Below are 14938 nucleotides of genomic sequence, written 5' to 3'. Positions count from 1 at the left end.
GGGGACGAGGTGACCAAGATCATCAAGCGGGAGACGATCGAGGGAGAGCTCGGTCGATTCGTCCTCAACAAAGGAGAAGAGCCGCAAGCCATGTACAACCGGCTCAAGACCATGGTCAATCAAGTGCGCAACCTCGGGAGCACAAAATGGGATGACCATGAAATGGTCAAGGTTATTCTTAGATCCCTCGTTTTTCGTAATACTACTCAAGTTCAATTAATGCGTGGGGATCCTAAATATAAACAAATGTCTCCCGAGGAGGTTATTGACAAGTTTGTGAGTTTTGAACTTATGATCAAAGACTCTAAAGATATTGTCAACTTGGAGCAAGGCGCCATCTCTACACCCGAGGTGCAACCCGTTGAATTCAAAGCAACAGAAGAGAACAAAGACGAGTCTACACCAAGTAGGCTCCCAATCGACGTCTCAAAACTTGACAATGAGGAGATGACTCTAAAAGGGACTAAACTTTAGTCACCTAACTAACTTTTAGTCCCTAGTCCTTTAACTAAAGGAACCAAACGTGTCCTAAAAGAGACTCAACCATATTAATTTTAATTTTCTTGCCCCTCGTTTATTTTATTTACACTAAAATAAAATAAAATGGAGAGATTAAAAATCAATACTTAGAAACCAAACAACACATAAACGATAAGACGAATCTACTAAACCTAATTTGTTTATGGTCCACTCATATGATGTTACAATAAACGTTTGTTAACTATAGATTAATTACACTTTGTAAATTTATCTAATCGTTTAGTCTTCAGCTGTATGATTACTTTTATAATTAAACTATATTTAATACTCGTAATAATCATTCAAATATCTGACACGATATAAACTGAACTTTAGTCCACGTAACAATTTGTCTAATCAACGATCACCTCTCAATACGAGCTAGCCGCTGTAGCACCTATTGAAGGTCATGTTTGTTTCAACTTCTGATTGGATTCAGAGCGATAGAGACGGGTTCTAAAAGTCAAACATGTTGCTTTTTAGCCGACTTTTATGAAAACCATTTATGTAAAAATCGCATAAATCCATGTAAAGCAAAAAACCGATGAGTCACCGTGATGGGAAGAACTGACCGCTTTCTAAACCCTAAATTATGTAGATCCTTTGATCCTCTACACACCGCGATACGTGAAAATAGATTATATACAATTCTTGATTTTTAGAAAATTTTCTTTAGAAAAAGGTGTATGCCCGAAATGGTTCGATTCAAAGGCTGGTGCCCACCTCCCCACATGAGGCGTGGGCCCTTCTCGCCATACAGAGAGACTCCCTCACGAAAACTCACCGTCTCCCGCTCTCGATTTCGAAACACTCGCCACTCTTCGCCTCCCGTTCCCCAGCCCAGACCCGAAGCCCTGCGCCTCCCCCTCCGCCGCTCGCCGGGCGAGATGTCCCCGCCGTTCGTGTTCCCCTCGACCCTGCGGGATCTGGAGCTGGACACCGACGGAGACAGAGACGAGGAGCCCTCGCTCCGGCCGCAGAACCCCGTCGCCGTCGCCACGCTCCGCGCTGCCGACCTCGAGGAGTTCGTCAAGGGTACGTGCCACTTCTGCCCCAGATCCCCCAGCTTCCGCGCGGTTTGTTGTTTGGTCGGGGTTGTACCGGTACCCAAGAATTACTAGTTTGGATTCGTATTTTTGATGGTAACACGAACTAGTGGCTTTAAATTGCACCGGAATAGGGTTTTGCTGGTCAGTAATACTAGTCGGAGCTTCGGATTTCGATGTAGCTGGCAACCTGCTAACCCTATCTTCTTTTTTTCTCTAGCAAATCGGTGCATAGCGTAAATAATCGAGTTTGCAGAGAAATGCTCGCTGTCACTTCCACATAAGCCTTTTTCAACTTGCTTGCCACCAATCTTAAAACCTTCTTGTATCTCCGCGGCTGTGTTAACAAACTTGATCTGATATCAGAAAAGGTGGGTGCGGGCAGCTAGCAAAAGCTATTATAAGCTCTGCCTCGATGGCCCTACGTAACGTTGCTATATTATTTATTCATGAATCTTTGTTCTTCATCGCCGTCTCTGTAATATTAGCTGTTGTTTGATGGGAATACACCTTTCCCCTTAATTTCTGCCTTACTTTTGACAATTCTGGCTGTTCTAACTTGTGGCAACGTACAATTAGATTTTTTTTCTTAAATGAAAGAATCTTATTAAGTGAACTCACTATTTCTTTAATTCTTATTCAAACTGAAGGTGCATCATTTGATCTTTCTGATAAGGAGCTCTTCTGCATTGAGGAACAGGAGGTGTTTGATGCCATCTACTCTATCGTGCGTGATTTCAATTGCCTACCCCCAGCCCTTAAGTTTAACATTGTTGAGACCTTGCGCTCCAACCTCAGTGTCCTTCTACCCAGCATAGACTCACTTTCCCGGGCATCCATGTCATCCCCTTCTGATGCTACCGAAATCACTGACCGCATTGCCTCACACCGCAATGCCCTCAAGATCTACTCCTTCTTTCTCATTTCCATTGTTCTCACCGCGGAAGCTGGCGCTGAAAGCTGCACAGCGGCTAAGGTGATTTTTGTGCAGAAGATACAATTATTCAGATTGTTTATGCTCTTGTTCTTTTAGTTGACTTTATTTTTTTCATGACAATTAGGCAACAGCACATGGTCGAAAGAAGAACCATATATATTCTTGGAACTGGGAAGCACAAAGAGGCAGGATCATGAGTCTAGTCGCTAATTCTCTTGAAGCTAACCTTTCGCTACTTTTTGGTCCTGGAGGAACCGATGAACGATATCTCTCTTTTGTTTCGAAGTAAGTTTTAGAAAGTGGAAACTGACTACAGTATTCCAGTAAGTCATCTTTTGCAATGACATCACTTTCATAACATGTAGGTGTACTTTTGTTCTCTGTGAAAATCAAAATGTGTTAAAAGATGAGGATACAAGAAATGGCCTGTGCCGGATAATTGGAGCAATTGCCACGAAGCATCAGAGGATTTCTCAAATCAGTGCATCTGTTTCACATCTAATACACAAATTTGATTTCACTGTTCCTCATCTTGCGGAAGCAGTTGCTTCTGCGGAGAAAAAGTTTGGTGATGGAAGCCTTGCAATTTCCCTGATTAGGGAAATAGGTCGGGCTGATCCAAAAGAATACACGAGAGATAGTGTTGGTGCGGATAATGTTGGGAGATTCCTTGTAGAACTTGCAGACCGCTTGCCAAAACTTATGTCAACCAACATTGGTGTTCTGATACCTCACTTTGGTGGTGAGTCATATAAGATCAGAAATGCTCTTGTTGGAGTTTTGGGAAAGCTGGCTGCAAAGGCTTTCAAGGATGTTGAGGGTGATAGCAATGCTCGGCTTCGAAGTAAGCAGGCTATGCTGGAGATTTTGATTGAGCGCTGTAGGGATGTGTCAGCATACACAAGGAGTCGTGTGCTTCAGGTGTGGTCTGAGCTTTGTGAAGAAAATTCTATTTCAATTGGCCTGTGGAATGAAGTGGCTTCCGTTGCTTCAGGGCGACTGGAGGACAAAAGTGCTATTGTGAGAAAATCAGCATTACAGCTTCTTATAACAATGCTGCAACACAACCCTTTTGGGCCTCAGTTAAGGACTGCAACCTTTGAGGCAACTCTAGAAAAGTACAAGGAAAAATTACAAGGAATGGAGCCTTCAAATTCAGACAAAGATGAGGCCGCAAATGATAGTTCGCCTGGTGAAGTGATCATGGGGCAAGATGAAAGTGTCAGTGATAGCTGTTTAGCATCAAGTCAGGATCAAAATGACCGTGATGCTACGATTGTGGATATAACAAACTTGGAACAAATAAGAGCTTTAGTTGCTTCACTTGAAGCTGGTCTGCGGTTTTCAAAGTGTATAACTTCGTTAATGCCAATTCTTGTTCAGTTGTTGGCGTCATCCTCAGCTACTGATGTTGAGAACACCATCCTTTTACTGATGAGATGCAGACAGTTTCAGATCGAAGGATCAGAAGCAGCACTCAGGAAAATGTTACCTCTGGTAATATCCCAAAAACTCTGTCTGGTATTTGTGCTTGTTTTGTATTTGTTAATTGTTCCTTGGCCCTTTGGATTTTTCAGGTGTTTTCTCAGGATAAGTCAATATATGAGGCAGTGGAGAGTGCATTCATTACTTTATACACAAGGAAAAGTCCAATAGAAACAGCAAAAAGTTTGTTAGACCTTGCCATTGATTGCAGCATTGGTGACCTTGCTGCTCTCGAGAGCTTAATTAGTTCCTTAGTTTCCAAAGCAGAAATTTCATCCAGCATGGTGCACACTTCTGTCCCTACCAAATTTGCTTTTGCTACCACTTTGAATGCTATTATTGTCAAGTTAACTGAGCAGTTCCATGATTAAACTATAATTCAGTAGCGAAGAAAAAAACAAATGTGGCAACATATTTGAAACTGACTGAACAAAAGTTTTTCAAATTGGAGAAATTAAGATGCTTCTTCAAGATCCATTTTTTACCTCTATAATGGGAATTGTCTTGCCTTAATTTGTCCTTCCTAGATCCCACTCACGTGGGAGCTTTTGGCACCAGTGTTCTTAAGGCGCCTAGGTGAGCAAGTGGACCAGACAATCGCCTTAGCGCCTAGGCGGGTATGGCGAGCAAGGCGGCCAGTTTTGCCCGGGCGCCTGGACGCCTAGGCGACGCCTTAAGAACACTGTTTGGCACTGAGCCTGCCTCTATAAATAGGGATTGTAATTACATAAGGACTCGTAATTTTCTGTGTCTACTGATTTGTTGTCTTTTTTTTCTTTGATTGCTGTAGTCATCTATAGCTTAGCTTCCAAATATAACCATTTTTTGGATTCTATTACTTCACTTCAGTGATATCTTATGTAGCCTCTATTTTCTATGACATGTTGCTTTTTCCAGGTATCAGCACTGTGGGACTATTTTTGCTTTAACATAAATGGAGTGAGACCAGTGCAAAGCCGTGGAGCTCTATCTATTCTTTGTATGGCTGCAAAGTCGTCTCCCAGCATTTTGGGTAATCACTTGCAAGATATTATTGACATTGGGTTTGGACGCTGGGCTAAGGAAGAACCTCTGCTTGCTAGAACTGCATGTCTTGCTTTGCAGAGATTATCAGAGGAAGACAAGGACAAGCTGATAAGTAATAATAGTAGAGTATTTGCTGCATTGCAAGGTTTGGTAACAAGCTTCTCGATTCCTGAGAAAATATGGTATGGAGCTGCAGATAAAGCTATAAGCACCATCTATACCCTACACCCTGCACCTGAACTTTTTGCTACTGAGACTGCAAAGAAGTCTCTCAGTTCTGTATTCAGCGTTTTAGGAACAAATGATGTGTCAAATGGAGATGAAGCTCAGAATGGTGCCTCTCTGTCATCAGTATCACCTTCAAAGCTGGGTAGATTTCTTTTTGTTATTAGCCATATAGCACTAAATCATTTGGTGTACATTGAGAATTCTGTTAGGAAAATTCAGAAACAGAAACGGAAGAATGAAAAATCTCAGCCCACCACTGAGGATCTCCAACCTGACGTGTCTAAAAGTTTGGAGGTAATTCTGGCTTGACTGCTAAATCTCTGTGCTTTCTGAACTTGTCAGTTTTCACTTGTCGTTGTTTGATTTAAGTTCAGGCTGTGCTTTGTGTAACAGGCACAAGGCATAAATGCCGAACTGGGACTTAGTGCAACCATAGATATTGCAATCGAGTCCCTTGCTGAAAGAGCAGAAAAGGAAATTGTTTGCTGTTCTTCTGAAAAGAATCTCATAGGACATTGTGGGCCATTTCTCTCAAAACTCTGCAGGAATCTTGCATTGCTGCAAAAGGTTTATAGTCTACCGGACTTCCTGTATTTCATTTAAACCTTTTCTCTTGTTACTATTGACATTTACTAATTTCTTGTCTTTTGAATCTAGTTCCCAGACCTTCAAGCTTCTGCAATGCTTGCTCTTTGCAGGCTAATGATCATTGATGCAGAGTTCTGGTAAGTATTTTTTCTTTCATATGACTCTAGTTGTTCGTAATTGTGGACTGATCGAACATTTCATGAAAGCACCCCTCACATTAAGTACTCATCTTTCAGCGAAGCAAATCTTCAAATCCTGTTTACTGTTGCTGAGAGTGCGCCTTCTGAAACTGTCCGATCCAATTGCACTATAGCCCTTGGTGATTTAGCAGTTCGCTTCCCAAATCTCTTAGATCCTTGGACAGAGTATATATATGCCCGGTTACGTGATCCTTCAGTGTCTGTGAGGAAGAATGCTGTGCTGGTCATTTCTCATCTTATATTGAATGATATGATGAAGGTCTCTCTCTCTCTCTCTCTGCTCCTCTCCTTCCCACCATTCTGTTACTTTTCAGTCACTTTGAAAACCTTTTGTAGGTTAAAGGGTATATAAATGAAATGGCTGTAAGAATAGAAGATAAAGATGAGAGGATATCAAGCCTGGCGAAACTCTTCTTTCACGAGTTGTCAAAGAAAGGTATGGAAACATGTGTCAAAAACATTGATTGACTAACTTGAATACTAGAGTTTCACTTCTAACAAATTTGTTTCTTATTTATTGGTGGCCTCTGAAGGAAGCAACCCAATTTATAATCTTCTTCCGGATATCTTGGGTAGACTATGCAATCAACACCTCAAAGAAGAAACATTTTGCAATATTATGCAGTTCTTAATCAACTCAATTAAGAAGGTATAATGTATTAATGCTTCACTCAATTGCATGCTGTTACCATACCCCACATTACTTGTTAGTAACTATATACTATTGCGATTGTGATCCCAGGACAAACAAATGGAAGCTCTTGTGGATAAGCTGTGCAATAGGTTTGCTGGAGTAAATGGTACTATGCTTATGTCTTTAATAGGATAAATAGTACCCCATCTGTTTGCTACGTCACATTTGACCAGCATGCATACAAAGGAAGTCATGTTTTGCATAAAGTTGGTTTGATTCCTAGATGGGTGCTTGTACTTACTGTTAATAAGGTACTTTGGGAAAGAGCCTCCCTCAGTGTTGTGGTAGTGAATTTATTGTGAACAAAAAAGGTGGTAAGAGTAAGAAATTTGCAACAGCATAGGAGAGAAACATTACTGCATTCTATTATAAAATCAAAAGGAGAGAACATTGCACATATCAGAAATAAGATGTGATCAATTAGTTCTTTTTCAACACTCTTGTGCCTGCGATTGATGTCTACATTTTAGCTATATTGAAAGTTAACACTTATTTCTTTGTTTCAGTCATTTAATTGTTTGTTTTCTCGAGACAATTGTGCTGTAAGACATGCATCGTAACATTTCTCAGACGTCTGGCCTTTTCTTTGCATGTGTTTCAGATGTCAGACAGTGGGAGTATATTTCTTATTGCCTTTCTCAGCTAACCTTCACTGAAAAGGGCCTGAAAAAACTCATTGATAATTTTAAGATGTTTGAACATGCATTATCTGAAGATTCTGTGATGAACCACTTCAGAAGCGTAATATCAAAGGTTGGTAGCATAGGCTTGATGTTTGTGTAGGCTTCAGTTTGGTTTAATAAATCATCACTAAATTTATGAACAATCCTTTTTCTTCACTTATCTATGGCGATTCCACCAATCAGTGCAAGAAGTTTGCGAAACCTGAGCTAAAAATTTGCATTGAGGAATTTGAGGAGAAACTTAGCAAGGTTCATCAGGAAAAGAAAGAGCAGGAGGAAACAACAAAAAATGCTGAGGCACACAGACAGAGAATTGATTCGCTTGATGAATTTCTGGTTACTAAGGAAGTTAGTGAGAACAGTGGGAATTCTGCTGAAGGTAAGTAGAAGAGTTTTAGTTTCTTCCTGAATCCTGATCCTCCTGATCCTGTATGCTTTATAACTGCAAACGTCAACTAATTTCTACTACTTGAATATTCCATGTGCCACTATGTGATAATTATGAACAATGTCCTGAAAATATTCTTCTATGGTTAAGGCATACATAGCCCAATAGCTGTTCATGGTCGGTGCACTAGATGGTAATATCACTGTTTCTCTTGCACCTATGGCCTGATCTGTCCATTTGTGTTATTGGCAGATGAAACTAGCGAGGTAGTTGATCCTTCTGTGGATAGCAGCACGGAACATATGGAGAACACGCCAGAATGCAGTGTCAATACTAGTGCTGAGAATTCTCAGACAACAGCCCCACTTACAGAATCAGAAGGTGGCGGTGAAGAGATTCAATCCGCACAACCTGTTAGCAAAGGTGAATCAAAGAATCTAGCTTTGGTATCCACAAAACACGAGAACCTTTTTCTTAAGGAACTCATCTTTCATGCATCATGCAGGCATGTCACGGTTAAGGGCAAAGAAAACCAGAGATCCTGTTGTAGATCCTTCGGTGGACCGCAGCACCGAATATAAGGGGAACACGCCAGAGCACAGTGCGGATACTAGTACGGAGAATTCTCAGACATCAGTCCCACTTACAGGAACAGAAGGTGGCAGCGAAGAGATTCAATCCACACAACCTGTTGGCAAAGGTGACTCATGACTCCAGCTTTGATATCCACACTCTGCACGAACACATCAAGTTTCTTAATGAACTCATCTTTCATGTATTATTATTATTATTACGCAGGCGTGTCGCGGTCAAGGGCAAGGAAAACCAGAGACCCCGTTGTAGAGGACTCAGCAGCTCCAGTGAGACGCGCCACGCGTTCAACCAGAAGGTACGTACGTGTACTTACTTACTCATCTCTCTGCTCGCTGGTGCCCACTTCATTTCCGCCCTCGACGATTAAAGGACCGCAGGCTGTTGCTTTGTTCACACGGCATACCATTCTATTCTTCTAGTCATGTTCGGTTCGTACCCCATCAATCACTTGGTAAAACAAAACATATTCCGACGAACTGTGCAGACAAGGAAGCTGATGGTGCAGCAAAGCGGCAGCTCAAGCCATTCCGTGCCGATCTCGCCTCGAGGTCCCGGAGTACTGGACCACAGCAAAGCGGTGCCTGGACGTCTGGATCGGAGAGTTGGCTGGCTCTATCCTTTTTGCGTGATGCGTGTCGGTCTAGTTTTAGCTCGCTGATTCCCGGACAGGCCAATAATGATCTCTCGTGAATCTGTCTAGGGGCAGTATGTTTAACTGCTCCATACGAGGAGCTCTTGTGTTTGGTTGTTGCAGTAGGTCGGCTTTCATATGGATTGTCTACTACAGACATTGCTCCCTTGGGGAGCGTATGTATAATATCTGGCCTGATCTTTTTGAGGCCTGATGACGCTATGATATTTTTGAACGTGTTGTTCTTATGAATCCAGCAGGCTCAGCTGATTTCCAGCCTTTCAATGTGACCACAGAATCCCATCTCCTCCTGGTGTCTGAGTCCACACACTAGTAGCTGTTGGGGACTTGTTCTCAAGTGCTAAGAGTTTAAGAACAAGACAACATAGAAAATGTTAATCGTTAATGCCCTTCGTCCTCCGAAGCACTATTTCCCTTAGGACATAATGACTTGCGGACGAAGGTTATGAAGGACATACCTTCATAAATTAATCAAATAATGACGAAGGATGAAATATGAAGAATGTAAAGGAAAACATGAACAATCATTTATTATTATTGAGTATAAACAAAAATATTATTGAACAACAGGTGTACCTTCAATCGGAAGGAAATGATTGTACAAGCGTGACGCAAAAAGCGAATGCCAAGTCAGTGTGAACAGTACGGGGATACTGTTCACCTATTTATAGACACGGGACACAGCCCTTACAAAATTACATTCATGCCCTTTACATCTGACAATAACTCTATAGTAATCTATTGAGGTCTGAATAGCCTTTTCATCTTTAAGTCGGTTCCACTCTCTGCTGTTACGCCGAAGCTTTCCTGCTCAACACCTTCGGCTCTGTATCAAGCTTCGTATTATTCCGGTCTGCTGCAATGCCGATTTTAGTCTGAGGGTACCTGTTCACATATTGTACTACAGAAATACTGTTAAATTCTGTTTTTGAGGACCTTCGGACGCCGAAGGTCCCCAACAGTAGCCCCTCGCAATATTAATTTGTTTGAAATAATAAATTCAGATTGCGATATGAACGAAGGCTTTATGCCGAAGGTCCGAAAAAACACCTTCCCTTTGCTAGAATAGCAACATTTAATGACAAGTGGAGTCTTTCAACTTTCAACGCATCAAGCGTATAAATACGGCCATACCGCAAACTTATTTTGCACGCTTTCTGGCCAACCACTCCTGCTCACTCATTTTTTAGCTCTTGTGCACTGTGATCTGCTAAGCTTTTAGCTTTGAAGCTTCGGCTTTGAAAACAGTTTTTTAGTGTTTCCGAAGATGTCTGAAGCTGCTAAGAAGGCTGCTGCTGAGATGAAGCTGAGTCTTGATGAAGAGAAGAACTTAGGGTTTCTTATGGCAATGTCGAAGACCAACACAGAAAAGATCACCAGGGAAATTCTGGAAGGGCTGTCTGAAGATACTGGTGACAGTGAAAGTTATGATGTGGACAGCGGTGGCGAAGACTCCGAAGATCGCCCCTGGCGACCAAGCCATTCAGTTTATGGTAAATCAACTATCAAAGAGAATCATCTTGTTAATATGAGAGGAAGGTATTTCCGGGATCTGTCTGTTGTGAGGGCCGACAAAGGGGAGAAGACTTGCCCAGACCCCGAAGAAAATGAAGTCGTGGTATTCCGAAGCTTTTTGAAGGCTGGGATGCGATTGCCCTTGAGCAGCTTCGTCGTGGAAGTGCTGAAGATCTTTGAAGTCTATCTTCACCAACTTACCCCCGAGGCAATCATAAGGCTGAATATCTTCGTGTGGGCCGTGCGAAGCCAGGGTCTGAAGCCTGATGCAAGAAGCTTCTGCAATATTCACGAATTATCATACGAGACAATACCTTGGGGTAAGGAACAGTATCACAATAACTTTGGCTGCTACAAATTTGTTTCTCGGTCTGGGTCAAGCTGCCCCGTGCCAACTTTTCGGAAAAAATGGCCCAGCGGCTGGATGACAGAGTGGTTTTATGTAAAAAATGATCTGAAAGCACGAGAAGACATCAAAGGTATAATCATGCGTCCTATTTGGCAAAGCTTCGGCCTTCGGAGGCCGAAGGTTGAAATGAATGAAGCCGCCGAAGAGTGCCAAAGAGCCTTCGGCGTTGTCTGCTCTTTTATAGGAACAAGGGACTTAGTACAAGAGCATATTGCCTTCAGGGTGTGGCCGCTTGCGGAGAAATGGGAAATGCCACAAGAAACCATTAAAGAGGCCGACGAAGGTGGACTTATCAGGTTTAAGTACACTTTTAAATTTGGAGATAAATTTATTGAGCCAGATGATGAGTGGTTGAAAAGCATTGACAATTTAAGTGATGAGCTGCTTGGGACCTACTCGAAGGCCGAAGATACTGCAATGTCAGCAGCCTTCGGAGGCCGAAAAAAGAAAAGGCTGAATCGGGTATTTGATGCCATCGGGTTTGTCTACCCTGACTATTGCTACCCCATTCGAAGGCAGAAGAGAAAAAATACAACCTCTGCAAAAGAAGAAACTGCAGCTGCTCCTAGCGAGTCAGAACCAAAAAGGAAGAAGATAAAGGTTCTTACGCATCGGTCGCGTTATATTGAACCAGCTTCGGTGCCTGAGTTTACCGGAGAGACTTCTTCGGCCACCGAAGCTGAAAAACCAGCCGAGCCAACTTTGCTGCCAGAAGTCGCAGAAACAGCCGAAGTACCAACGAAGACAAAATTGGAGCAATCAAAAATTTTGTTACCAGAAACGAAAGAGAAGGCCGAAGCGCCATTCACAGAAAAAATGGAAGAGGTAAAGGAAGCAACCGAGGACTCCAAAACATCAGAAGTTTTGAGTCCTTCAGCAATTATTGGGACATCAAAAAATGAAAAAGTGCCAGCTGCAACTCCGAAGAGAAAGAGAATGGCTAATGTGCTAGATGTACTGGAAACGATCATATCTTCGAGCACACCTCCGAAGAAGGCTGCTGTTACTTTTGAAACAACAGCTGAAATTTCTGGTTCTGCAGCTCCAGAGCAAGAAATTGAAGCCGAAGCTGGGCCCTCAGAGCCCGCAAAGGCAAAAACCTTGGAAAGTGAGGCAGAAAAAATAACAAAGCCAACTTTTGCTGAAGGAACTGGTGTTGTTACCCCCGAAGCATCCCCCAAAATTCGTGATTATATTTTTCGTCATGCTTCAGGGAAAAAATTATCAGAAAAAGAAGAACAAGAGGCCCAACACTATGCCCAAAAGTTAAAATATCCAAAGGGGGCGTTGATATTTAATGGCAGTGGAGAAGAAGATTTCTTGTATTGCCTCCCCGACAGCAAGGAAATTTCTGTCTGTCGGGAGATGAGCAGAAGCTTCGGATTCCCAACTTTAGAAGACGGACTTTCGGTGCTGTCAAAGAACGATCTGGCTGACAGCCTAGCTTACAACAGTTTAAAGGTGCGACAAATGGAATTCTTATATTTTTGTTGAGTTCAAGATTTTTCGTTTGTTTAAAACTATTGACACAGACATATTCCTGTCTGCAGGGCCTGATACTCAGCAATGCCCTCAGAGCACAGAAAGATGCTGAGGACGAAGGATGTACTATAGCCCTGAGCAACCTTCGTTCCGAAGTAATTGAACTGAGGAACGAAGGTCTCGAAAAAGACAAAATATTGCATTCTTTAATAAATAAAATAAAAGAAGACGAAGCTATTTTCAAAGGTCAGGCCGAAGCTCAGAAGCGTGAAATTGAAAACCTTCGTAAACAATTAGCCAGAGCTAAAGAGGAATGCATACTTGAAGAAACAAGGCGAGAACTCAGCGACCAATGGGCAAATCATTTAGAAGAAACTGTTAAAGAGCTTCGGTCAGCCAAGAAGAAATGCTTCGACAAATCTATAGAGTGTGTCAAGAAAATAAAAACTAGCTTCGCCAGCGTTGGCGCATTTTCGCAAGAAGAAAACTTTATAAGAGGTAACCCCGAAGGTCCCCTGGAATGGATCAATCATGAGGCGGAGGCCTTTGAAGAAATTTTAAATAGTCGCGGAGACATCTGCGCTTTTTCTGGTGCCAGAGGGATTGCCACCATTTTGGAGGGGAAAGGATGTGAACATGTAAAGATTTTATCGCAGTCCGAAGCCACCTTGTCCACTGAAGATATAAAAGATCCTTCAGCCGAAGCTAGCGCGATTGGGGGAAAATTTTTCACCGACATCTGGGACAACGGTGGTAGAGAAATGGCCCAAGAAATCATTCAGAAAAGCGAGAAAGTGATTCATGAGGCTAGAAAAGTAGCCGAGGCTGCTGAGAAAAACGCAGAGCCCGAAGGGCAAATAGGTACTAACGAATAGTTTTCATTGCGTTATAACTTTTAATTTTATAGTTCGTTCGCGATCTGTAATAGTGATGTAATAGTATCCCGTCCTCACTCAGATCCTACTAAAGCATCTTCGGGCCCTCAGCCTAAAGATGACGACGAAATTAAAAAGATGGCCGAAGCTATCATGGATCAGGTTGTCGATCGACTGCTGAACGAAGCTGCAGAGATAGTACTTAGGGAAGACTAAGTGCTATTGCAAAAAACATTTGATATATGATTTGTGTAATATTCTGTAATCCTGTATGTAATATACTTGTTTTATGATTCAATTCTTTACGATGCATGAAACTTTAAACACATACCATTTTTGAGTCTTCGACGAAAAAACACCTTCCCTTCTTTTCATGCTTCGTGAAGAAGAATTTATCATTTATCACGACAATATCCATAGTGTTCTGATAAGAAATATCCAAGCTTCGTAAAAATAATCTCCGAAGCTATACCTCGAAGATCAATATTGTTTCTCCCTGTAACTTGGCATGATTTGCCCTTTTTCAAAGCATTTTCCGAAGATCGATAACATGCCCCTTTCTTGTGCCACATGCCGCATGATGTATGATGATTATGCTATGCAAAATGATGTGATGATGTTATGTTATGCAAAATGATTTTTTGTGCCGAAGATACGCACATTCCTGCAATGGAGCACAATCTTTTGTATCAATACTGACTTTTTCATTATAAGCCTCCCTTAGGAGCTTCTTCGCCTTTTACTTCAGCGGAATCAGCGTTTATTTTTCGCTGTAAGTTCTGCATCCCCTTAGGAACGTCTTTGGAACTTCTTCGCCTTTTACTTTCGGCGGTATCAGCGTTGACTTTTCGCTGTAAGTTCTGCATTCCCTTAGGAACGTCTTTGGAACTTCTTCGCCTTTTACTTTCGGCGGTATTTAGCTCTGCATTCCCTTAGGAACGACTTTGGAGCAGAAAACCTACGCTGCGCTCCCTTAGGAACGACTTCTTGTAGCTTCGGCAAGCTTACTCTGCGTCCCTTAGAACGACTTTTTGTAGCTTCGGCAAGCTTACTCTGCGTCCCTTAGAACGACTTTTTCCTTGCTCTGAAAAATACATATCGTGGTGGAGGCAAGCTTATTCGCCCTTCTCTTGCAAATTCTTACAATTTGAACCTGTGAAGAAAATTTACTTTCCTCGTGGCAAACGACAAAACCATTACATGAAGTTTAAAAAGTGTTCTTTATTACATGAAAAATGAAACTTGAATAGAGAAGACTTCTATCAAAGTAGGATACTTGTCAATAGATGTGCTTTGACTCTGGCACAGTGCTATTAACTGTGCGAGCTTCGGACTGTTCTCTGAAATCCCGTTGGTTTTGAGTATATTGGCCCCCTTCTGGCTGCTGGCCTTGTTGTAGCGGTGGTGGAGGCGGAGGTTGTTGCCAGGAAGCCTGAGGCTGACTCGCCGAAGCAACAGAAGCTGCAGGGTGATTGCCTACATATTCTGGGATGTAAGGCGAATGATACGAAGCAGTGTGCATGACCTGCTTCGGCTGAGCCTGCTGCGCGGCAGCTTCGGCTATCTCTTTTTGCTTCTGAATGGTAACATGGCACATCCTGGTAGTATGACCTTTGT

At 42.2% G+C, this 14938-nt stretch overlaps 1 protein-coding gene across 1 annotated transcript; it reads left to right on the top strand.

Moving 5' to 3' along the window:
- The first annotated feature begins 1366 nt into the window (after nucleotides 1-1366).
- Nucleotides 1367-9269, top strand: LOC100216627 (uncharacterized). The gene is made up of 18 exons (NM_001360065.1): nucleotides 1367-1554; nucleotides 2216-2541; nucleotides 2627-2787; nucleotides 2868-3999; nucleotides 4080-4271; nucleotides 4885-5535; nucleotides 5635-5808; nucleotides 5899-5966; nucleotides 6066-6288; nucleotides 6366-6465; nucleotides 6563-6678; nucleotides 6772-6829; nucleotides 7325-7476; nucleotides 7590-7785; nucleotides 8047-8217; nucleotides 8300-8494; nucleotides 8593-8683; nucleotides 8873-9269. Exons 1-18 carry the CDS (start codon nucleotides 1407-1409, stop codon nucleotides 8883-8885), a joined length of 4167 nt encoding a protein of 1388 aa, NP_001346994.1. The 5' UTR covers nucleotides 1367-1406; the 3' UTR covers nucleotides 8886-9269.
- Nucleotides 9270-14938: the final 5669 nt, after the last annotated feature.

This window comes from Zea mays, chromosome 7 (assembly GCF_902167145.1).
Source record: "Zea mays cultivar B73 chromosome 7, Zm-B73-REFERENCE-NAM-5.0, whole genome shotgun sequence".
In the NCBI taxonomy this organism is placed as follows: Eukaryota; Viridiplantae; Streptophyta; class Magnoliopsida; order Poales; family Poaceae; genus Zea; species Zea mays.
Note: the sequence above shows the minus strand (reverse complement) of the source record. Positions and strands in the feature narration are given on the sequence as shown.